This window comes from Pan paniscus, chromosome 22 (genome assembly GCF_029289425.2).
Source record: "Pan paniscus chromosome 22, NHGRI_mPanPan1-v2.0_pri, whole genome shotgun sequence".
Classification (NCBI taxonomy): Eukaryota; Metazoa; Chordata; class Mammalia; order Primates; family Hominidae; genus Pan; species Pan paniscus.
Window position 1 is genome coordinate 38,324,503 of NC_073271.2, and position 24,967 is coordinate 38,349,469.

The 24,967-nt window shown below is 54.1% G+C and overlaps 1 protein-coding gene across 4 annotated transcripts in view; it reads left to right on the forward strand.

Annotated features, from left to right (window-relative positions):
- ABCG1 (ATP binding cassette subfamily G member 1) overlaps positions 1-24,967 on the forward strand; it is a 78,157-nt gene that overhangs the window by 41,969 nt on the left and 11,221 nt on the right. For all 4 annotated transcript variants that reach the window (XM_003823889.7, XM_003823888.5, XM_063601286.1 and 1 more), the window contains 6 exons: positions 10,113-10,230; positions 12,339-12,471; positions 15,887-15,937; positions 21,267-21,412; positions 23,250-23,373; positions 24,618-24,732. In XM_003823889.7, coding sequence (XP_003823937.4) covers positions 10,113-10,230; positions 12,339-12,471; positions 15,887-15,937; positions 21,267-21,412; positions 23,250-23,373; positions 24,618-24,732 — 687 coding nt within the window. The remainder of the gene's footprint in view (positions 1-10,112; positions 10,231-12,338; positions 12,472-15,886; positions 15,938-21,266; positions 21,413-23,249; positions 23,374-24,617; positions 24,733-24,967) is intronic.

A 24,967-nucleotide genomic window follows, 5' to 3' on the forward strand; every position in this document is an offset into this window, starting at 1 on the left:
TTTGTATTTTTAGTAGAGACAGGGTTTCACCATGTTAGCCAGGATGGTCTCGATCTCCTGACCTTGTGATCCACCCGCCTCGGCCTCCCAAAGTGCTGGGATTACAGGCATGAGTCACCGCGCCCGGCCCCTCTCTCCCGTTTTCTACCCTCTTTCTTCTTCTAGTACGGTGAGGTGGGGGCGGGTGCTCTTGTCCCCCTTCCCCCTCTCCACCACCCCCCCTCTCCCGCCCCACCCAGTCAGCTCTGGAGTCCTGCTGGCTGCATGTTTACTAAACGGAGGCATTTGTGAGGGGATTTCAGATACCCTGCTGTGCTCAGGCCAGGGTGACAGTGTTTTGATGTTTGCGGTTGGAAAGCTGACCTCCTGGATGTGGGGTGACGGGAGCGGCCGGTGGGAACAGTACTGTCTGCATGGCATCTTCTCCCATGAGAAAGGATGACTCCTGAGAAAACAGACAAGCAGGATAGGAAACTCCATCGCAGACTCCCTGGCCTGGTCGAAGGGGCACAGAATCCGCAGGGGCCTGGGGGAAGCTTGGGCAGCTCCCCACCCCCTCTCTCCACTGAAACCCCGAGCGAGAGTCCCTCTGTGTATCGGGGACTGCCCGCTTGTGAGGAGACGCATTGCCTCGCTCTGGCTTGGAAGAGGAATGTCCTGCCTGGCCCGGCCTCCTCGGGAAGCTGGCGGGTGAGTGAACAAGACAAGGATGGCGAAACACGCTGCGACCTCGGCCGCGGAGCTCCATAAACACAGGATGGCCTCTTGTCCCTGCTGTTTATCCACATTTATGTTTATGGCGTACTTAACTCACGGAGAGGTCAGAACGCTGAGCTATCAGAGTAACATTTGACATTTGGACAACCACAAAACAAGGCCCTGATTCTCTGTGGGTGCCCACTTCACCTGGTCCCAGCCCAGCCCAGTGCAGGTGGACAACACGCCTTTGTTGGTGCTGCTGGGAAACAAAACCCAATGACCGATCTTCCCCAGGGTCTCTCGAGAAGCAGCCGGCCCCTTTCCAAACTGCAACTCGTTCAATGAAACCTGAGTGAGCTAGTCACTTGCTTATTATGTTCTGCAGGTAACCAGGACTGGGGGGCTAATGGTTCCCAAGGGGCTCAGATCCCTTGGTTGCTGGGCAGGTAGTAGGAGAGGTTTTTCTCACACGAAGCCTTAGGGAGCATGCATTTGGCTTGGGGAAGCATACTTCCTAGCAGAGGCTGCAAGGAGTCCTTCATGTAAACAGGGCTTGAGTCCTCCGTAAGGGACAGGAGACCTTCCCACATCCTGGCAAGAATTCTTCTTTTTTCTGAGGATGTTTTGTGGAATGAAAAATAAATAGAAAGATAAAGGTCAGTTGCACAAGTGAAGATCTCTTTGAATGGGCATAGGAATTCTTACGGCCATAGCTTTCAGAGCATCTCACTGCATCAGTGCTGCCAGCTACCCTGCCCACACCTGGGTGGTATTCTTAGCCTTAGGTGACCTACGGGGTTTCTTCTTTATGAGGGGAAAGGCTTGAAATTCCTTCTGATCCTCTGTTCAATATTTCATGCGATATCAGACTAAATGCACAATTCTGGATTGAGCTGACTGTATTGATTCAATGAGAATATGCCCACTCGGAGGAGGAGGGAGGGAGGAGGGGAACGGCTGGGAACCGCTCTGCGGGGCCTGGCAAAGGCACTCTTGGCCCCGGGTGCAAGAGCCGCCTCCGGGTTTGGCAGAAGGGGTTGGAATCTTGGATCCTCTGCTGACCTACCGTGTGACCTTGAGCAGGTCATTAACCCTCTCCAAGCTCTTGTATGTCACCTGTAAAAGATGGAGAAGGACGCAGTACTCGCTTGCTGTGAGGCCTAAGCGGAGTGACAGGAGCCAGGCTGGCGCCGTGCCCACCCCAGTGAGCTCTGGCCTGGCGAGGCCCGTTCTGTGACTCATGGCCTCTGCCCGGGGACTGGGCTGGCCCTGCCTGTGCCTCCTTCAAGGGCACATTTCTACAGAGTGAGGAAAACTCTCCTAGCCCCGAGCGATGCTGCCGTGTCCACCGACTCTTCCTAGGTGTTGACAGTTGACAGGTATCGGTTCTCTTTGCAAAGCACTGTTAGCTAATGAGGAAATGTAAACATTCAGTGCCGTCCTGAAATTCCTTCTAGACCCGAACCCCCTTGTTCCAGGAGCTGTCTGGCAAGTGGTATAGCCTAGCCACAGCAGCTAACAGGGCTCATGGGATTACTGGGGGGTAATCTCCATCTCAGAAAGGTGCCTTGACTTTTCCATGGGCAAAGGAATGTTGCCTTCATTTCCAAGGCAGGAAACTCTTTTTTATTGTTTGTTTTGGAAAAGTTGTATTTCTTCGTTTAAAAATCAACACCTTTGGGGGTTTACTTTAGATTTAAAAGTAGTTACCCCTGAAGCGACAGGAAGGGGATGTGAGGGAGCTCCTAGGAGTGGGCCATGTCCCAGTTCTGATCTGGGGGCTGGGACCCTGGTGTGTTCGATCTGGAAAAGCGTGTGAAGCTGTGTATTAATGTCTGCGCACTTCTCTGTGTTTTCTACACCTCAGCGACATTTACAGCAAAACATAATTACTCAGAAGTGAACACAACAGGCACATTTCCATGGCCATTGTCTGCGGGTTTCCTGATGACTTCTGTCTCGCCCACTTGGGGAGGGGTTTGTGCTTATGTAACACAAGACAGACAGAGCCAGCAACCCCGTAAAAATGCCTGAAGTAGGTTGATTCTGCCGTTAGACTGTGGGGAGGGGCCAGGTGGCTGGGCCTGCAGTGGCCTCTGGGCATTGCCTGATGGCTCTGGTCCCAAAGGGGTCTGTCCTGTCAGAAGGGAGGTGTGGGAAGAGACGACAAGGCCACGGCGTTGCCTGAGACGGGATGTTGCTCAAGGTTCATTTGTGCCAAGAGCCCTTCCTGTCTTGTGAGTGCCACGAACATTTCCTTCCAGTAACCATTGTGCAGGCTCCATTCCGGGTTCGCGGGGCATGATAATCAAGAAGCTGGTCTTGCTCACGTCCTCATGGAGCTGACATTCTCAGGGCCTCCAGGGCAGTGACAGAGCTGGAAGCAGAAGAAGACGTGCGTCACATGGCGGCTGTCGGATGCCTTGCTCATCTGGGGTGCCTGGTTTGGGGTTGGCCAGCTGGCCTTTAGGAGGGGCAGCTTCATTCCAGCGTTGTCTCCTTATACTCATGATCACCGGAATTCGGGATGTCTGCACAGGCTGTCTCTGAATCTCTAATGTTCTAAAAGTGGCTCATTCTGAAGGAGGGGATAACTCAGGAAACTCTTTAGTATTCACTTAATTTTAAACATTACTAAATGCTTCATCTGCGTGGTTTTTAAACATCTGTTCATCCATCCATCTGTCCGTCCCTCTGTCCGTCCATCCATCCATCCTTCCATCCATCTGTCCATCCATCCATCCATCTGTCAATCTATCCATCCATTCATTCATCTATTCATCCGTCTGTCCATCCATCCATCCATTCATCCATTCATCCATTCATCCATCTGTTCATCCATTCATCCATTCATCCATCCATTCAGCGACACTTGAGTATCTACACTGGGCCAGGGCCGAATGTTTAGAGATGGAAAGGTGAGGTTCCTACTTCTCAGAGGATGCTGGCAAAGGAAAGGTGAAGGGCGAGAGAGAGAAGGTGGAGAGAAAGAGAGAGAGAAGGAGAGACAGAGAGGAGAGAGAGGGAGACAGAGGAGAGAGGGAAGGAGGTGGGGGAGAGATGGCCACATGGGGAAAGGGGGAGGACCAGGAGAGAAGAGATAGAGGAGTGCTGTTTGGGGTGCTGGCTGGTGTGCTCTGGGGAGCTCTCCAGGGTCTTGACTGGGGGCACGTGCATGGGGAGGGTTGGGTCTTGGGAAGCCTTGACAACACCAGGACTCCATCTCTGGCCTTGAGGCCACTAGCTCTCATGGTTTCTGCCCATGGTGGCAGACAGTGGGTGGGAGGGTGCCACCTCTTGGGCCCTTTGGCTGAGCTCCTCGGGATCAGAGCCAGCTTGTTGGTGCTCGCTTGTGCTGGCCCCCCATCCCCATGCAGGACAGCTTCACACCATCTTTCCGAGTGCACACAGGGGTTCATAGGAGCTGCAGCTGTGCTCGGGCAGGGCTGCACCCCGATAACAGAGTCCAGAGTGCTGAGGCCCTCACGTCCCTCATTCCTGCACCCACAGGTCAGTTTCCTCCTGGAGGCTGCATCCAGTGCAGCAGCCCCGGGTGACGCTTTCTCCCTAGCATTGTGCTCTGCTGTGGGTTGAGTTGCATCCCCCAAATAGATATGTTGAAGTTCTAACCCCTGCTCCCTAAGAATGTGGCCTTACTTGAAACAGAGTCACTGCAGATGGCATTAGTTAAGATGAGGTCATGCTGAAGTAGGGTGGGCCCCTGATCCCATATGACAGCTGTCTGGATAAGAAGATGGGAATTTGGACACAGAGTCACAGATACACAGGGGAGAGGCCCATGCGCAGACAGAGGAAAGATCAAAGGGAGGCAGCCACGAGTCAAGGAACACCTGGAGCACCAGCGGCTGGCAGAGGCAGGGGAGGTCCTCCCCTAGCACGTTCAGGGGGAGCACGGCCCTGAGGACACTTCCAGTGAGGACTTCCAGCCTCCGGGGCTGTGAAAGGATGAGCCCTGGAAAGGGGTCAGCTCTAACACACCGCAGGGCAGCCTGACCACTGTTGACTTCTCAGGCTTTCCAGATGTGCACCTCTGGTCCACTACACCGGACTGCGAGCTGGCTCAGGACTGCAGGCTGGGATGGCCTGGAGACATTTTTCTCCACCTCTACAGTCAGTGGTGTCCTGCCGGCCCTGGCCTCCCCCTTAGTGAGGCAGCCCCCTCGCGCACTGCCATAGCTTGCCCCTCGTGGCTTGAGGGATTAATCTGCAGGCCTCCCCTTCCTGGGCAGGGTTCTTCTCTCTTAAGCCTGGATGAGTGGGCTTGCTCTTGGTTTTGCTTTGACAGTGGACTTGTGAATTGCAATATGAAGCTGGGTGTGGTGGCTCACATCTGTAATCCCAGCACTTTGGGAGGCCCAGGTGGGCGGATCACGAGGTCAGGAGATTGAGACCATCCTGGCTAACACAGTGAAACCGCGTCTCTACTAAAAATACAAAAAATTAGCCTGGCATGGTGGTGCGCACCTGTAATCCCAGCTACTCAGGAGGCTGAGGCAGGAGAATCGCTTGAACCCAAGAGGCAGAGTTTGCAGTGAGCCGAGATTGCGCCACTGCACTCCAGCCTGGGTGACAGAGCGAGACTCTGTCTCAAAATAAATAAATAAAATAAAATAAAATAAAAGAATTGCAATATGAAATTCAGCCAAGGTGAGTCTGATTAGGAGGGTTTGGGATCAAGGTGCTTCCACTGCTCCTTTTATAGTGAGTAGCTCTGAAGGACCAGCATGCTCTGTTCCTGTCTCTCCCAAGTAGGCATCATCTTAGGGAACAAACCGTAAAAGGGGCAGAGATAGACTCTGTGGGTTGTCTTTGGAATATCCCAAGGGATTTGCTCCTCTCTGATCATGTAGGTCTGCAGCTTCAAGGGCAGTCCGTCGCCACCCTATCTGGAGCACTCTTCTATCCTCCTCCCATCTCTGTCCTCTGGCGATGACCACAGCCCCGGGCACTGCTGGTTGTGCCCCTTGCTAAGCTCCCATATTTTGTGTTAAGGAGCAAGGATTTTCACAGGCTCATAGAGCATTTGCTTCCTTTCTAGGGTAATTAAGACTACACTAGAAACCATCTTGTCCGGTTCTCTTTTACAGATGTTGACATTAGGGCCCCAAGAAGATACGTAGCCTGCTGGTGTCACTTAGGGAATTAATTCCTGAGCAGGTGTCTGGCGCCTGGGGCCCTGCTCAGACCCCATTCTCTCCTCTGGTTCTCGATGGCCCTCACCTCCCATTTCTTTCCATTTCCCAGAGGAGTCTGGTTGAACTTATGGCTTTTTTTGCCTTGATTAATTGACTATGAATTTATGTCCCCTAAAAAAGGATTAAGTTGCATCATTTCTTCTTAGCATGCAGTGCTCAGAGACAACCCAGCAATTGATAAAGACTTTAGGGTTGGTGCAGGGAAAGGGGGAAACAGACACTGATTAAAGATAAATGGGGATTGGAGCCTTCCTCCCACCCAGGCTCACAGAGGCCGGCCCTGCCCGCCTAGCACTCTCGCGGGTTCTGGTCTGCAGTTTTTATCTGAGTTCCGTTTAGTGTCTGGTCTGAGGCTCTGGTCTGGTTTGGGTTCTGTCTGGGTTCTGTCTAGGTCTAATCTGGGTTCTCTCTAGACCTGGTCTGGGTGTGGTCTGGGTGTGGTCTGGGTTCTGTCTGGGTCTGGTCTGGGTTCTTTCTGGGTCTGATCTGGGTTCTGTCTGGGTGTGGTCTGAGTTCTGTCTGGGTCTGGTCTGGGTTCTGTCTGGGTCTGATCTGGGTTCTGTCTGGGTGTGGTCTGAGTTCTGTCTGGGTGTGGTCTGGGTTCTGTCTGGGTCTGCTCCGGGTTCTGTCTGGGTGTGGTCTGGGTTCCTTCTGGGTCTGATCTGGGTTCTGTCTGGGTGTGGTCTGGGTTCTGTCTGGGTCTGGTCTGAGTTCTGTCTGGGTCTGGTCTGGATTCTGCCTGGGTCTGGTCTGAGTTCTATCTGGGTCTGGTCTGGGTTCTGTCTCGGTGTGGTCTGGGTTCTGCCTGGGTGTGGTCTGGGTTCTGTCTGGGTGTGGTCTGGGTTCTGTCTGGGTGTGGTCTGGGTTCTGTCTGGGTGTGGTCTGGGTCTGGTCTGGGTTCTGTCTGGGTGTGGTCTGGGTTCTGTCTGGGTGTGGTCTGGGTTCTGTCTGGGTCTGGTCTGGGTTCTGTCTGGGTCTGATCTGGGTCTGGTCTGGGTTCTGTCTGGGTGTGGTCTGGGTTCTGTCTGGGTGTGGTCTGGGTTCTGTCTGGGTGTGGTCTGGGTTCTGTCTAAGTTCTGGTCTGGCTGTTCTAGTCTGCGGCTCTGGTCTGGCCTGGGTTGTGTCTAAGCTCTGGTCTGGGCTACCATCTGGCTGTTTCAAATACTGAACCTGGGCATCCTGCACGGGGCTGATGGGCCTTCACTGGGCCTGGCTCTGGCAGTCTCTGCACTTGTTATCCTGGGCACTCACTATCCCAGCCAGAGGAACAGTGGAAGACAGTGTGCCCTGTGAACGAGAGCCCACAAGGACAGGGAGGCAGGTGCATGTCCATTATGCCAAGAAGTGGGCTGAGCAGAGCTCAGGGGTGGGAAAGTAGGGCAGGCGGGGTGGGATGGTCGCATCTTCGCTTTATATTTCTGTAATGGGAACCAAGTGCAGGGCTCTGCGGGGAGGGTGATTTCCTTACATAAATAGAGGTAGGTGTGTGTGTGTGTGTGTGTGTGCGCGCGCTGGATACTCAGGAAACCCGACTACCACAGGAAGCCTCTGACTGGTGTTTCCTGGGCCCCTCAGCCCAGGACTCACTTTTAGATCTGCACAAGGTCACTGTTGTACCCGGGCTGTCCCACAGCAGGGCAGACTAATGTTTACTGGACTTTGTTTCCAGAGCCACTTTTAAGATTCTTCAATTCCAAATGCATGTCTTTTTTAAAAAAAAAGAAAGAAAGAAAAATAAGTTTCTAATATCAGAGAAGTACAGCCCTGAATTGGGTTTTGTGTCCACTGCTGGACCCCATGAGGGCCAGGTGGAGTGGACCCCTGCAGCCCCAGTTGTGTGCACTCTCTGTTTGGTGCAAATTCCAGTTTGCTGGTTCTCAATAGCAAGACCAGCCTGAGACCACCTGTCCTGCTCTTCCCATGACAGGGCCGAATGCTCCCAGCCTCCATGCCATGTCCTGTTCCTGGGGTCCTGGGGGTCACTGCAGCCTGTATGTGCTTCCTCCAGCCAGGGTGATCATCGGGTGCCCCAGTGAGCCCCAGAACTGAGGGTCAGCCCCAGGCACTGTCAAAGGTGAGAGCTCAGAGGCTGTGCCCAGAAAGAGAGGTGGGCCCTGCCTGCCCTGGACGGAGGGAGAGAGGCTTCTGAGAGCCCGAGGCATGAACCCTCAGGTGGGTCGTGGCCATAGTCAGATGATGGCTGCTGGTGAGCTCAGTGACCAGGCGTCTTCAGGCAGCTCATAAGTTTGAGAGGACACAGCCTAAGGGAGGTTTGCTGGGGAGCAGCCCCACTTCCACCCTGAATAGACAAGAGATGGTAATTAGCAGGTACCCAGCATTTAGTGCTTTCTTGGGGATATCGCGTGGGTCCCCGGGGGCCTGGGTCCCTGAAGTGCCGCAGTACTCCATGGTGCAGAGAGCTTGCTCCTGTGGAGGAAGGGTCTATGTGGTCCCCACCCAGCTCCTCTGTCTGCCTGTCCACTGAGGGGCACCCGTGGCTCAGCAGAAGGGCTATTCTTGGGGTTCTCGGTCCTCCTCCAGCCCCGCTAATCTGTGTAGGCCTCAAGTGCTGTGTGTTTGTAAGCATTGTCATCCACAGTCCTATTGTACGAGCTGGTTCACCTGCAGCTCTGAGCTGCTCTCCAGCCCCAGCCCTTTCTTCCTGTGCCCCTACCCCCACTGGGATGACTCTCCTCACCCTCCCTGGGGCGACAACCGCCCTGTCTGTAATGAGTGGCAGTCCCAAGCTTCCTGACTGGCTTCCGCAGCTCTCTGACTCCCCTAAACAAGGCCTCAGGGACTCCACATCCAAATTAAGGCAGCACCTGGTGGCAGGTTGGCATTTTCCAGTGTCCTATCTATGAAAGACAGGAAGACAGCTGGGAGCAAACTCCCCTGGGCCAGACTCTTGGAAACATAAAGGCTTGGGTGCCCAGCTGGGGACCGGGAGAAAGTCTAAAACACGGGACTGGGCCAAGGACCCCACAGGTCCCTGTCTCATTAGGTCCCCTGAAACGTGTGGAAGCTAAAATGGCATTCACGTGATTCTTGATCATTTAACAGTGGATTCTGATCTGATACTACACTGAGAAGTGCCCCCGGGCCGGGCGCGGTGGCTCACGCCTGTAATCCCAGCACTTTGGGAGGCCAAGGCGGGCGGATCACAAGGAGATTGAGACCATCCTGGCTAACACGGTGAAACCCCGTCTCTACTAAAAATACAAAAAATTAGCCAGGCATGGTGGCAGGCGCCTCTAGTACTAGCTACTTGGGAGGCTGAGGCAGGAGAATGGCGTGAACCCGGGAGGCGGAACTTGCAGTGAGCCAAGATTGTGCCACTGCACTCCAGCATGGGCGACAGAGCAAGACTCAGTCTCAAAAAAAAAAAAAAAAAAAAAAAAAAAAAAGTGCCCCTGGATTGGGAGACATTATCTATGCATCCAGTTGCTTCTGTTTTATTATTTACAGCACTTTTAAACAGTCTATTTGAAAAAAAAATTAATGCGGCTTTGCTTGGGATGTGCAGCTTTTCCCCTTTTATAAAGCTCTCAGATGGAGACTTGGCAGAAATTCCAAAGCAGTTTGGTGTGGCTCCAAAATGACAAACTTTCTTAATTATTAATTAAGGGATTAATAATATATTGATTATTTAATCATATGTTGATTAGTTATAAATAAATCATATATACATAATTTATACTTACATAAATATATAAAGCATAAATAAATAATTTGTAGATGCAGTTAAGTGAATTATTAATTAATACAGACACATGCATGGCATATCGGGGCAGGAGCAAGCTGGTAGTGCTGCAGCTCAGAGCTGGGTTCTGCCCATACTGGCCGAGGGCCTGGGCAGGTCACCTGGGCCCACCAGACATCGCTTCCTCACTCTGAGACGGGAATGGTGGATTCCCCATAGACTAGACAATGAGTGGGAAAGTGCTTTGTGAGCTCTAAAGCATTACACACGTGCTGGTAATTATTATCATTATTATAACCCGTGAAATGCAATTGAAGACGTAGACCAGGGAATTCGAAAGACACGAAGTTCATGTTCTTCCCTGGAATGCAGCCTTTTCTACGATGCATGTCAAAGGTTGCCTTTGGCCTTGGTCATGTGTACTTGAACATTTGCATATTTACTGCATTAGAGATAAAATGAAATGAATATGAATATGATCCGCTTTTTTGCAGGATACAAGACCCTTCTGAAAGGAATTTCCGGGAAGTTCAATAGTGGTGAGCTGGTGGCCATTATGGGTCCTTCCGGGGCTGGGAAGTCCACGCTGATGAACATCCTGGCTGGATACAGGTAAGCAGCCCTGCCCGGGGTGCAAAGTTCTCACCCGGGTGTCAGGCCAGCAGTGGGAAGAGTGGAGCTCCTTCCATCAGCCCCATCACCTGGAGCAGGTTGTGGTCTACAGCAGTAGTCCAGGGGAGAGAGTGACATTGAGAGGCTGCACTTGCCAAGGGCCATATGATGGGTGGAGAGCCATGCTCAGAGAGGGGTCCCTGGGCACAGTGGCCACATCAGCACCCTGGATGAGCTCAGCCTGGCTAAAGGGACAGGAGGAAGTAGGAAGGTCAAGTTCAGGGAGAGGGGTGGCCAGAGAACTTGGAGAGAACAGGAGTGAATGCAAGTTGAAGAGAGACAAGGCATTTTCAGAAGAGAATGAGAACTGTTTGGCTGGGGCTTGTGATGGTCTTAGTTGTTTAGAAGTTTGAGCCGGGTGTGGTGGCTGGCACCTGCAATCGCAGCACTTTGGGAGGCCGAGGTGGGCGGATTACCTGAGGTCAGGAGTTCTAGACCAGCCTGGCCAACATGATGAAACCCCATCTCTACTGAAGATACAGAAAAAATTAGCTGGGCGTGGTGGCAGGTGCTATAATCCCAGCTACTTAGGAGGCTGAGGCAGGAGAATCATTTGAACCCAGGAGGCAGAGGTTGCAGTGAGCCGAGATCGCGCCACTGCACTCCAGCCTGGGTGACAAGAGCGAGACTCCATCTCAAAAACACACAAACAACAACAACAACAACAAACAAAGAAGTTTGGCGACCATTGTGTCCAATGTCATCCATTTGGGAATGATTAGAAAACTTAGAATCTTTAGAAGTGTTTAGAAAATGCTCTGTTAAAGTCAGTTATTTTCATGTCTGATTGGTTTTATTTACTAACTTTGGCAAATAGTAATAATAGTAATAATTTCATTTACTGAAAAAATGGCAAATATCACCCTTTTCCTTAGAGCTTCTGAATTACACCTTAATGCCAGAAATTGGGGTTTGAAAAAACCTCACTTATGGCAAATTCCTGCCTGTGACAGTCACATCTAAAGGTTGAAGTTGAATCCTCAGAGTGAGGCAGGGCCAGAGAGGAGTGGAGTATTCTTGCAGGGGTGGCTGTTTCTCAGATCATCAATGCACCCACAGCTCCTGGCAGCCTGTGTGGGTGCTTGGCATCCCGGAGCTGCAGAGGCCACTCAGGATGGGGCCTTCAACCTGGGGATCCAGGGGAAGCCAGTTGACCCCAGCCTGTGCCTGGAGAAGAGAAGAGACCCGGCCGCAGGCCCACAGTCATAGTAACAAGCTGAGTAAAGTTGGAAGCTAGACATGCTTTCATTAGTCTCTGTAGATTCGCCTCTGTTTTATTCCCCATAACGTCTAGGAGGTAGGGCTAGAAAGACTGGATCCTTAGAAGCACAGTGTGTAGACTGCCTGTGGCATGCACCAGCTCCCGGGCTGCACTGATGCTCCCAGAACGGCAGGCAGCAGAGGCGCACAGTAGGTCTGCAGGGAGCCGATGAACCAGCCAGTGAATGAGTGTGCCTGGTGAGGCCGTGCCCGCCTCGCATGAGCACCTGGGAGGCTCTCAGCCTGCTCAGCAGAGAGAATTCTCCCTGGTGGAGAAGGGCCATCCACTCGGCTGAGCTGGTCCGGGCCCCAGGCCCCTCTCTGCTCCTTCCCAGGCCTGAAGTCTGCAGAGGTCCGGCCTTTGGGCAGTTGGGTGTAGCCTGAGCTACACACAGAATTGTTCAGAAGCCAACGTTACAAACCCCCACAAATCCAGGGGCTGTACATCCCGACCTCGCGGCTGCGTATAGGACCATCCCTGCGAATCTTTGTTTGGCAGGTCAAGAAAGTGCTGCCGTTACCCTTAGTATAAACACACCATCCCACGGAGGCCTGTGTGCGGCTTCCTCTTCCCAGCGGGCGCTTTCTCTGTGGAATGTCTTCCTCCCGATCGCTGCAGTGCTAGCGAGGTCCGGTCCCTTTCTGCCCCTCGGGGTCCCCGTGGCCAGTGGTTCAGCTGGGAAGATGCTGGGAGGCAAGCCCCCCTCTCTGGCTCCCCTCTCCTGCCCTGGGAGGTGGAGAAGGAGCAGGAGCCCGGCTGATGGCTTCTCCTGTCCTTGGCTCTGCAGGGAGACGGGCATGAAGGGGGCCGTCCTCATCAACGGCCTGCCCCGGGACCTGCGCTGCTTCCGGAAGGTGTCCTGCTACATCATGCAGGATGACATGCTGCTGCCGCATCTCACTGTGCAGGAGGCCATGATGGTGAGCTCCACCCTGCCCCGCCCCATCTGCCCCCAGCCCCCACATTAGACACAGCACTGGCCGAGTGCCCAGCTGCGAGGGACTCAAGGGCTCTGCCACGCGGCCTGCACAGGGTCAGCAACCTCCCTCTAGTGGAGTTCTAACACCAGACTTGCTGTTGGGACAGGCAGCGTCATCCCAAAACCCCCCAAGACTGTGAGTTTAATGGACTTTGTTTGGCAGGGTTGGGGTCAAGTTTCTGAGAAGGTTATTAACCCGGCTGGCTTGGGTGATCCTCTCCAGGGCAGCCACCATCCTATTTCCCCTGCAGGCCAGTGCTTGGGATTCTCCTTCCTGTCAGTCATCCTTGAGTCTTTCTGTGTCTTTGGCCCAAGCACCCATTCGCCTGGTGCCTTGGTCAGGATACCAAGGGTCTATTCCTCTGACTCACCTGCCTCCCAGGTGGGAAAATGAAACCAGCAGTGGCCAAGCATCTCCTGGGTCCCAGGCCCTGAGCACATAGCTCTACACACACCAGATATGTCATCCCAAAAAAGTGGGTGGGAAATGGCGCTTCCCCCAGTGAAGCCAGGAGCCCAGGGTCACACGGCTGCTGATGGCCACACGTGGCCAGGGCTGTCTGTCTCCAAAGGCGCACCTTTAACTGCCAGCTCGGCTTCCCTGCCGTGCACCTGCTTTATCCTCACAGCCTCAGTGTCCTCATCTGCAAGACTGTACGGGGTTGGTGTAAATATTGAAAGGGAAAATACAGGGAAGGTGGGGTAGAATTCTGGCATACAGTTGGTGCCTAATCAATTCAACTTGGTCACTGTTTCTTTTCACTCCTAGAAAGCCTCACCACAGTGTCTTCACTTATGTCCTCTGTGGATAAATCCAGTATTTGGGGAAGTTTAAAAATATCTTCCCCTCTTGGGGCCACAGAAGGGTCCAGGGGGTATCCTCTGCCTGGATTTCTGGAATAGCTGGTTGTGCTCCTTGAACAGACTGCGACCTAGCCAAGTGCCATGTGTCTGGGTTTCCAGGGCCTTTTTTTTTGGGGGTGGGGGACAGAGTCTCGCTCTGTCACCGAGGCTGGAATGCAGTGGCACGATCTCGGCTCACTGCAACCTCCGCCTCCCAGGTTCAAGCAATTCTTCTGCCTCAGCCTCCCAAGTAGCTGGGACTACAGGCGCCCACCACCATGCCCGGCTGATTTGTGTATTTTTGGTAGAGATGGGGTTTCACTATGTTGGCCAGGCTGGTCTTGAACTCCTGACCTCGTGATCTGCCCACCTCAGCCTCCCAAAGTGCTGGGATTACAGGTGTGAGCCACCGCACCCGGCAGGGGCCTTTTTTTTTTTAAAGGCCCAACTCATGGTGACTGAAACCACACAGACCTAACTGTGAGCAGAGGCAACCACCAGAATCCTTCCATTAAGAGGAGATTGAAAATCAGTGTGCAGCTTCAGTTGCCAGTCATGGCTGGCTTTATGTGGGGGACTGTTTATATTTCTGCTTCCTCCTTGTTCGCTGCAAAAGAAGAGTCCCCAGGCTTCATGTCTCTCCTGGCACCCTAGGGGACATCCTCAGCTTGATCTGCTCTGTGCTTTGGTCAGTAGATGGGGGTTCGCCTTGGTTTTCCACCTGGAGAGACCCTGACTTGGGTTGGGCAAAGCTTCTTCCCCATGGTGTCTGAGAGTGGCACGTGAAGGGCAGTGCCAAGGGGTTCTTAGCTCAGCAAAGAGAAGCAGGTTATGTTTGCAGACGCATGATCTGCTCCCTAAACTTCTTTGTGGGGAAACAGAAGCAGGAACCTGTGGGGCTGTTCCCATTCGTGTTCCCTGGTCCTGCGTGTTCTGTGGGTAAGCAGACGCCATTCCCCTGGGCCCAGCATCCCTGGGCGGTGTGTGCCCCATGGAGCCCTGACTGCTGATCTGGCCTCCAAATGGATGTTCAGATGGGGCACAGAGGACCTCTGAGGAGTTGGCGAACAGATGCTGCAAAGCAGTCGTGAAGTTTTTCTTGACCCTAATGTTCACTGTTCCATGTATGCCCTAAGTGCAAACTCCATGCACACCCTCTTGATTCCTGAACAGCTCCTGCGTCTTGGGTAGCCCGAGTTTGACTTCTCAGTAAGTTCTTGAGTGAACCCCATGGCCACATGCTCGAGACCCTTCACTGGGACCCCAGCTTAATGGCTGCATTCTCCACAGATGCGACTAGGGACTCCTGCTGTCCTCTCCCAACCTCGCCACCGAACCTGCTGTGAAATGATCTATTTTCACAATCAAATTCAGTTCGATTTTGATTCTGAGAATTTCATGAGGCCCTGGAGAAATACTTTGAGGCTATGGTACATGTTACCACTCAAGGTCCTGTCTCACACGGAGGAGATATTGGCCGCCCGTTGCGGAGTCCCGATCCCATATCAGACACAGTTGTGCATTTTTATGCTTTTCACCCTTGCAGCCAGGCAGACTGAGAAATGGCAGGCAGTGTCACATGGCAGGAGCGTGGGCCTGACCCTGTCCAACTCTGGGGCCTGAGACCTCTTTACCCCACACCCCGCCCCCCTCCCTGCCACCGCCCTGCATCTCACCGTCTCCTCTGATCCTCACAGCAACTTCTCTAGCTAATGAGGTGGACAGAGCTTAACCTCACTGTTGTTCCAGTGAGGAAATGGAGGTTGCATGTTTGCCCAAGGCCACAGGAGGCAGGAGGGTGGAAGCAAGGCCCGTCCTGTGCTTGGTGATCTACTCTGGGTTTTCCCAAGCAGGGCCAGGAGCCCAGTGCTGTGTTAGCAAACGGGATCTCAAAAAACACAACAACAACAAAATGCGGCATCCTGGTGTGTCGCCCTCGTAAATTCCTGTGCTGTAAAGATTCTCCCTGTGGATAAGTTCAAGCCTCAGCAGTTTAACAGGCGGTTTGTGGAATTCCTAACTCGCACCACTGGTTCCGCCCAGGCTGGTTGCCAAGCCCCTGATGCCTGGGGCTTTCTTACCTCTAAATGGCCCACATCTGACTTCTCTCCTGGATACAGCAGAAAATTCAACTGAGATAGCAGGAAGCATCGCACATGGACTGCTCTCCTGCCATCCTACCATTGTTAAAGCAGGGGCATCAGAAGCCAAGAACTCCTTGGGTTTTCCATGATGATCAGCTAGCTGCACGGTGGCTAGTGGCACCGTGGCTAGCTGCATGGTGGCTAGTTGCACCGTGGCTAGTGGCCTTATGCCTAGCTGCACTGTGGATAGCTGTACCGTGACTAGTGGCACCGTGGCTAGCTGCACTGTGGGTAGCTGCACCGTGGCTAGTGGCACCGTGGCTAGCTGCATCTTGGCTAGCTGCACCGTGGCCTACAGTGCGGGCATGAGGCTCACACTGCCAATGGCCGTATGTTCTGCTTCCACACTGTTGTCCTTGTCCCCTGCAGGTGTCGGCACATCTGAAGCTTCAGGAGAAGGATGAAGGCAGAAGGGAAATGGTAAGTGGGTTGTTTGGTGCCCATAAGTGGTCCAGAAAGTGCATGACGTGCATGTGGAAGGTGTGCCTGCCGGGGCATTTTGGCATTGGCTTTTGTTTGTTGATTTGTTTTTGCCTTGCCTTCTGTGTGTGGGACAGGCGACATTTCAGGGAGTGCTGTGGCCTGCAGCAGCCAGAGGCCAAGAAAGGCAGATCTGGTGCACACGCTCATGGCTTTGATTCTCAGATTCAGGAGTTGGAATGTAACGTGAGGGACAACAGACTTGGCACTCATGGGGCCAGAAGATGCCAGCTTCAGGGTTAGACCAAGAGTGCTGCCCTTTTAGTGTTTAATATGATCGATATTAAATTTTTTATAAGACAATAACAATGAAGATGGTTAGTCATTCGTTTAAAAATAACCACCATCCACCCACCTACACTTGCAAGAAGAAATTTAGTTCTTACATGTTATTAACCAGCCTCTTAAAAAAGAAAATAAATACGTTTCCAGGATGATGAAGACTTTCTAATCCCTTTAGCCATTTTTTTTTTTTTTGGCTTCCTAAACCCAGGGAGCAGGGACAGATGCAGGTGGGCAGAGCCAGGGGGAGCAGCAGAAAGCCACACAGAGGAAGGAGGCCACCAGCCTGGACTCACACACCCTCCACGGGAAACCCACTGTCCTCCTCTCCACTGCGGCTAGTGCTGGTGGGATTTTCAGTGTGAGATGGAATTTGGGGAAACCCCCCTTCTATAAGATTATCTTTCTCTCCTAACACCCTTAAAGGCTCACAGTCTGGCGGCAGCTGAGAGTGGGGTTTGCCGGGTTAGTGCCAATGGCTCGACATGGCCCTTTGTGTTCTGGTATAAAATGAAGTGATTGATGGGACAGAGTCAAACATACTGAGGAACAGTCATAGCAATTCTATTTCCGGCATTTCCCCCTCTCCGGTCATCTGTAATAGCTAATATTAAGTAAATATAAACCACTTTGGTATGGAAAAAAAGAGTTGGACAACCTTAATGCTCCTCCTCCCCCAGCAACTGTGCCCTTCGAAACTCAGGATTCAGCCCGTGTCACCGGGGCTGGGGGTGAAATGCCCAGTGCAGGTGGAAAGAGCCTAACGTCTGAGAGAAGGAAAATGATTCTTTGTTGCTACAGAAAATGTTCTGTGTGGAATTCTTTTATTCTGAGATTGAAAAGAAAATGGATGAATGGAACCCAAAAGAGAGAAAATGTGGAAATCACATGTGTTCCTGGCCCTTCGTGGGGGCAGAAGACCCAGCCTTGTGAGTTTATTGTCTAGGCTGAAAGGCGAGAGCCCCCTCTGGATAGTGTTTTCTAAACAATGTAACGTAGACACGCCCCCCCCACACACACACCACCTCCCAAGCCCGAGAATGTTACTTATACCAAGTTATGGAAGATGAGTGTTATGGCCTGAATTCCCCCCAAAAGATGATATGTTAAAGCCTACGCCCCAGAAACCCAGAATTGGCTGTATTTGAAGATTGGGTCTTTACAGAAGTAATGAAGTTAAAATGGGGTCATATGGGTGGGCCTCAGTCCAGTCTAACTGTGTCCCTGTAAGAAGAGGAGAGAAGGACCCAGACACACCGAGGGATGGCCCCGTGAGGACACAGGGAGGAGGTGGCATCTGCCAGCCCAGGAGAGGGGCCTCAGGAACCAACCCTGCTGCCCTCGATCTCAGACTTTGGCCTCCAGAATTGAGGCGGGAGTTTCTGTTGTGGAAACCAGCCGGTGTGGGGGGCTTCGTTACGGCAGTGAACGTAACAAACGAGAGCCTTAGTTCCAGGCACACAGAAGAACATGGAGAAAAGCAGGTGTCAGAGCTGAGTCTCGGCGAAGTCTCCCATGGGAGATGAACCCAAATCAACAGAACGGGGCCCTGGGATTGAGCCAGGGCGACCTCCACTCTCCCTGTCTGAGGTCAGTTTTGCCACCCCCCAGTCCTGGGCCCTCCTTGCCATCAGCTACAGGACAAGAGGAGAGGCCAGCAAGAGTGTGCAGGGCCCCCACGAAGCAGAGGTTTTTCCACCCGGAGACTCAAGAAGCTGCTCCTCCCGAAGCCTGGATGCAGTGCCCCTGGATCCGCCTTTCAGGGCCCTCCTTCCCATCCCCCGGCCTCCCTGCTTTCATGGGGTGTCGGAAGCACAATCCAATCTCTTTGTCTCGGATAGCCCTCCATCGAGGTCCCAAAGACCCCTCCAGATGCTGGCCTGCAAGCTGAGGGGCGGCTGTGGGGGCTCCAAGGAGAGACGGTGGAAGTGGTCACTGATGCTCGGCGTGGAGGAGGAGCCAAGAGCTCTGGAGGGGGAGGCGCTGGAGAGAGGGAATTCTGTCTCTCTGACCCAAAATAAGGCCCAAGGACAGAGCAAATGGTGGAGAGGGTCTCGGGGATCACCGGAGGCGGGGGGAGCAGACGCAGGAGGCGGAGGGCGGAGAGACTTGCTAACACGGAGAGGCCCTGTGGTGAAGTGGAGCTGAGCACACGGGGGAGCCCTCCATCCTGGCCTCCTGGAACCCACCGGATGGCCTTGGGCCACTGCCTGCTGTGCCCCGAGCCGAGCTTCACCTGTAACGTGGGGACAGGAAGCCAGGCCCCACCTGCCTTTTGGGGCAGTGCAACCTGAACTGGATGGTTTCTTTAAGGTCTCTGAGCTCGATGGAGCCCATGTGATCCATATGGGAGGGGCTGTGGGATTGCTTCCCTGCAGCATAAGGCGACAGCCACCAGCCTTTTCCAGGATAGCTGGTGAAAGTCGCTCTCCCCATGGGCTGGGTGCACAGTGAGTGCTGCTCAGCAGGCTCCGTGCTGAAGCCACAGCAAGCCAGTCCCTTGGCCTGCCGGAGCTGGAAGACCCAGAACAAGCTGGCATCTTGGTGGAGAATGGAGGCGCCTCCCAGGAGTAGCTACACGGGACCCGAAGGCAGATGGCACCCATAGGTGTGTGTCCTCGTGGTGCCTGGGCCCTGCCTAAGACACGGCCTGGATGAGAGCCTCCAGCTATTTTCAACTGGGTTTACAAGGGCAAAAATATCAGCTCATGTGGCTGAATCATCCCTGAGGGGTGAGCCCCTGGCGTCGTCCTCAGATTCCTCTTCGGCTGGATTGAACAATGCAGAGAGCCCTCCCCACAGGACCTGGAGGCCACGCTGCGTCCTGCACATGCTCCTCACCAGCAGACCCAGCTGTTCCTCAGCCATGGCACAGGTGCATGCCTCGCCATCGGGCCCACCATCAGGATTGCTTCAGGAGAACATGGCAGCAACTTCGTGCCTTCACTCACTTCCCTCCAACCCCCGATGTGCACCTAGGTCAAAGTTCTCTCTCTGTCTCATGGAAACACAATGGAATGGAATGTTCTAGAAGATCGTGGAATTTTTGCTGTGTTGTTCACGGCCTTCCTTAATTCCCAGCAAAGCAGCCTCAGCCCTCCAGAGCCCTCCAGCAAGGCCACTTCCTCAGGAGTGAGATCTCCAGGGGCAGCCTGGGCTGCCGAGACCCTCCCTGGAGTGCCCGCCGGGAAGCCCCAGGGGGGCTGGAGCTACAAGTGGCCTTGCAGGTTTTTTGTTTGTTTGTTTAGGGAAAATGTATAAATAACTGAGATCATTGTTTGTTCTTTCTGACTAGTCTTTAAAACAGAACCCATCTGGGTGGCATCACTCCTGAGCGGACGCTGGAGAAAGTGGGGTGGGCCCATCTCATGGGCAGGGGTGGGGAGGGAAAGGCACCCACAGCGGCCTCCGCTTCCAGCATCCCTCCGTGAGGGTGGAGGGAGAGAAGAAGATGTGCCGCATGTGTGGGGCCCCCACAGTGAGCCTGGAAGCACCAGAGCCACTCAGTCGGCCGAGAGCGTCGCCCAGTGGTTCCAGAAGATCTGGAGGCCTCGTCCTGGGAAGACCAGCAGTCGATGCCGGCTGGGAGGAGGGCTCTGCCCACCTTGCACGCCCCCTACTCACCAGCCTTTTCCAGACAGCCTTCCAGAAGCTGTTTCTGGGTTGGCGGCCCTCAGAGCCAGGCATCCAGCAGAGGCACCAGGGCTGGGGTGAGGGCATCAGCAAGGAGGTTCAGGACAGGGCTGGAGCCCAGGTCGGCTGACCCTGTACTGCCACCTGCCCCAGCCTGTCCAGCAGCCGTGCCCCGGTTCTTTCTGTCACCGAAGCTGCACTTTGTACCGACCGTGCATAAATAATTGAGAAGCTCAGGGTGGAAATTTTCTTCCTCGTGAGTTCTTCCACCCTTCAGATGACTTCATCTCCCTAGAGGAGCCGCTGGAGTAGGGTCCGCTTGCTATGGCTCCCAGGGGCCGGCCACCACAGGGCTGCCCTGGCAGGGTGGGGACAATAGCTGGGTGAATGCTGGAGGGAGCTCCAGGTGGGCTGTCCCCAGGGTAGGGAGGCAGGGATGGCAGTGGCTGACCCAGGGCCTGCTTCTGAGATGATGCTGGGGCTGAAAGCAGCACCAAGCCAGCACAGAAATCTGCTGACCTTCGTGTTCCCTGAGTCAATACAGGATCAATAATCCGGAGCAGACAGGGAGGGCTCCGTGCGCGTGCCCTGCTTGTTCCTGGCGTGCAGCCTGCTTCCCAGAGCCTGTGCCGTGGTGTGGCTACCGTGGGTCATGACTGCTTTGAGGGGTACTGCAGATCTGTTTCGTTGCCTTCCTGGCACCTCAGAGACCTTGCTTTCAAGTCAAACCTATTTACAAGAACAAAAGTGACTCTGTCCCCCTCCCCGAGAGCCCTGGTGTGTGTGACCGTGTTCCTGCCCTTAATGCCTACCTCAGCGATGACAAGAGTGCTGGGAACAGCCCCCACGGACTCCATGCTGCTCTGTGCACTCTGCATCCACTCTTTCAAGTAACCATCACAGCGACCCTCCCCTTCGTTCTGGGCAGAAACCACCAGAAATTGTGCATCCTCTCATGTGTCCATTCATCAAGTATTGACTGGACACCTTCTCCCTATGGGACACTGGGCTAGGCTTAGCAGTGAGGAACGTGCCCTGGGCACCTGCCAGAGGCCATATGACTGATGAGGATGCAGGCCCTTGTATCTGACCCCAGCACTGTTGCACAGCCTCTGGGCAGTGCAGAGCCTCTGGGCAGTCTCTGTCCCTCATCAGGACGGCTGATGTGGAAATGGCACCTGCCCCACTTGGCACTGGGCAGCCTGGAGTGGGTTCGACTTGCGTGGCCTCCACGTGGGCCAGGCACGGTGCATCCAGCAGGCTGAGGGCGGCCGGCAGGTCTTCCTGCATGGGCCATGGGAGGTGGTGAGCTTTGGCAGGCAGCTCCCAATGTCTCTCGTTCTGTTGCCCCCAGGTCAAGGAGATACTGACAGCGCTGGGCTTGCTGTCTTGCGCCAACACGCGGACCGGGAGCCTGTCAGGTGGTCAGCGCAAGCGCCTGGCCATCGCGCTGGAGCTGGTGAACAACCCTCCAGTCATGTTCTTCGATGAGCCCACCAGGTAAGTCAGGAGCATCTGGGCTGGTGTCCAGGGGCAGGAAGAACCCCCTGTATTCAGCGGTTCTTCCAGGTGACCCTGACATCCTGATGTAGCCTCAGAGGGGGTGAGTTGAGCTCACCCGGCGGTTCCTCCTTCCATCTGGGACCACTGGGCAGAAGAGCTGACTTATGCCACCTCTCTCACTCACTCTGTGCTCAGACCTGCAAGGCTTGTGTTGACCCTGGGGGTATGGCTTTGGGGGAAACGTCCTTTCATGATGCATATCTCTTCCATGACACCAAGTTCCCCGTGGCTCAGCCACTCTGAAGGCCAAGGTCACGGGATGCCCTGGGAAATGGTGTGTCTTCAGGTGTGTTCTGGAAACGCCCTGCAGTTTAGCACAGCAGAGGCTCAGAGATGCCTGCAGGACAGGATCCTGCCTCGGTTGCTCACCAGCTCTCTATACCCACGGGCGCTCTGACCCCGCCTGCAGGACAGGATCCTGCCTCGGTTGCTCACCAGCTCTCTATGCCCACGGGCGCTCTGACCCCTTTCCTGGGTGATGCCCTTTATGTTTGGGGCTCCCTGCGGAATCACTACCCTGGAGTCCTGGCTCTGGTGCCCCCAGCCGCAGGTTGAGCTCGCCTGACTCCTGCATGTGTCCTGTCCAGTTGTCCCAGGCAGGATGGGTGGCCAGGAACCAGGCTTCTCCTGAAATGACTTCAGCCAGACTTTACGTTGTCTCATTTCTGCCACTCACTCACCTCTCCAAAGTCCAGCGAGATTTGACAGCAGTGTGACAGCAGCCTTCTGAGGGGGGGATGGCGGGGCTCACCTGTTTTCTTCTCTTGGGCCTGCACAGTACCAGCCCACAGTGTCTATAAGATACTTCAGGAAAAGAGACCACAATGAACCCTTGAATAGCATCTTGCAGGCTGAATGCCCTGAGATGGGTGGGCTCCGGGGGACTGCCCAACACACACTGTCCCCCGGGCCTGTCACTTCAGAGTTGAGGGGATGAGAGCAGTAGATCTGAGGGGCTAGGAAAGGAGAAGAGAGGTCCCCCCAGGACCCTGCTGGACAGTGAAACACCTGCTGGAGTAAAGCCCACCTGGGCTGCAGCAAGGCCACCTTCTATGGGGTGATGCCCCCATCGCCAGCCCCATAGATGGGAGGTGGGGAGTGGGGGTGGTGACTGCGGGGCACTAGACCACCTGAGGCACAGCTGCCTGCCTGGACAGTTGTGAAGTCCCCCCCCACCCAAATGAGTGGGGAACCCCCACCTCTTTCCCACCTGGACAGTTGTGAAGTACCCCCCCCACCCAGATGAGTGGGGATCCCCCACCTCTGTCCTGCCTGGACAGTTGTGAAGTACCCCCCCACCCAGATGAGTGGGGACCCCCCCACCTCTGTCCCGCCTGGACAGTTGCAAAGTCCCCCCCGCCCAGATGAGTGGGGACCCCCCCACCACTGTCCCGCCTGGACAGTTGCGAAGTCCCCCCCGCCCAGATGAGTGGGGACCCCCCCCCACCTCTGTCCCGCCTGGATAGTTGTGAAGTCCCTCCCTGCCCAGATGAGTGGGGACCACCCCCCAGTCCTGGACTCTGGCAGCAAGGCTCGCTGGGGTCCCTCCGTTCTTACCAGGAATAAAATGCAACATGCAAAGCCCTGCTGTGTGCCCCGCCACTGAGCAGCAAAACAAACAGCAAGAGCAGAGCCCGGCCTGGGACGGGGCAGCTGCAGCTGCAGCCCCTGATGCCAAGCCCTCTGGGACAGGAACTCCCTGGATCCCTGGAACCTGGGGCAGTGGCTAGTTCCTGCCGCCCGCAGGCGTCTCACGGTGCCTCTTGACTTGCAGCGGCCTGGACAGCGCCTCCTGCTTCCAGGTGGTCTCGCTGATGAAAGGGCTCGCTCAAGGGGGTCGCTCCATCATTTGCACCATCCACCAGCCCAGCGCCAAACTCTTCGAGCTGTTCGACCAGGTACGCGGGCCCCGGGCCCTCCCCGCCAGATTACCGCTGCACTCAGGTCAGCCTGAATGACACCAAACCCTGGGTACCCACTGCCTTCTGTTAGCTCGTGGGGTGTCTTTATGACACCAAACCCTGGGTACCCACTGCCTTCTGTTACCTCGTGGGGCATCTTCATGACACCAAACCCTGGGTACCCACAGCCTTCTGTTACCTCGTGGGATGTCTTCATGACATCAAACCCTGGGTACCCACAGCCTTCTGTTACCTCGTGGGATGTCTTCATGACACCAAACCCTGGGTACCCATGGCCTTCTTTTAGCTCATGGCGTGTCTTCATTTTTGAGAGCGTTTAAGTGCCAGGTTTTGTGAGACTTGTGGAACCACAGGCAGCGAAGGGGGCTGGGGAGTGGAAGCTGGTGAGCAGAGTCCTCTCTCTGTCCTGGTGGTCGGTCATGGGATCCTGGGTGTCACCAGCATTGTAGAACTTCATCACCTCCCCTGTTAAAATGGGGGGGGGACACTTGTTTTCCAGAATTAATAACAGGTTACAGCATTTGCACAGTATCATTTGGTTTATAAATCTTAGGTTTTGGCCAGGCACAGTGGCTGTCCCCTGTAATCCCAGCACTTTGGGAGGCTGAGGTGGGCAGATCACTTAAGCTCAGGAGTTGAAGAACAACCTGAGCAACATGGTAAAACCCTGTCTCTACAAAAGAAAAAAAAATACAAAAATTATCCCGGTGTGGTGGCACACTCCTATAGTCCCAGCTACTGGGGAGGCTGATGTGGGAGGATCACCTGAGCCCAGGAGGTGGAGGCTGCACTGAGCCAAGATCGTCACTGCACTCCAGCCTGGGCAACAGAGCAAGACCCTGTATCAAAAAAAAAAAAAGATGAACAAACAAAAAAACTTAGGTTTTGATATTAGTCTAAGCAAAAATAGTCACAAAGGGATAAAATGTGTATAGCTCCAAAATTTTTTCTGAGCAGGGGGTTAGCATGAAAAATAAACAGCAAGCAATATAGTCAAATCATCCTGGCCGTGCGATATTCTTCCCTGGCTTATCGTGGCTTTCCCTTCAGATCTTAATAGGGCCCTTGGGGGTGATGTAAAGCTCTCAGGAGAGGAAGTGGCTGATCGCTGGGCTGACTGATTGATTGGTTGATTGATTGGTTGATTGATTGATTGAGGGCTCCGGTTGCCTTCCGAGGAAGGCAGGGCTTGATCCCTTTTTCTCCTTCCTTTTTTCCAGCTTTACGTCCTGAGTCAAGGACAATGTGTGTACCGGGGAAAAGTCTGCAATCTTGTGCCATATTTGAGGGATTTGGGTCTGAACTGCCCAACCTACCACAACCCAGCAGATTTTGGTAAGCGGAGTCCTGAGCAGCTCGGGGGACAGAAAGGGGATTTTCCTCCTCTGTGGGTCTCACTTTTAGCTGATGTCCCCAACTCAGAAACCACTTGACTACCACAAATAGCTCAAGTGTCATCCAGTTATAAAACGTTTAAAGAACAAAAAAATTAGGTTTCATTTCCTCTAGACTCTAGGTAAAATCATCTGGCCAGCCTGTCTCTGCCTCTCTCCTGTCTCCATGTCCTAAT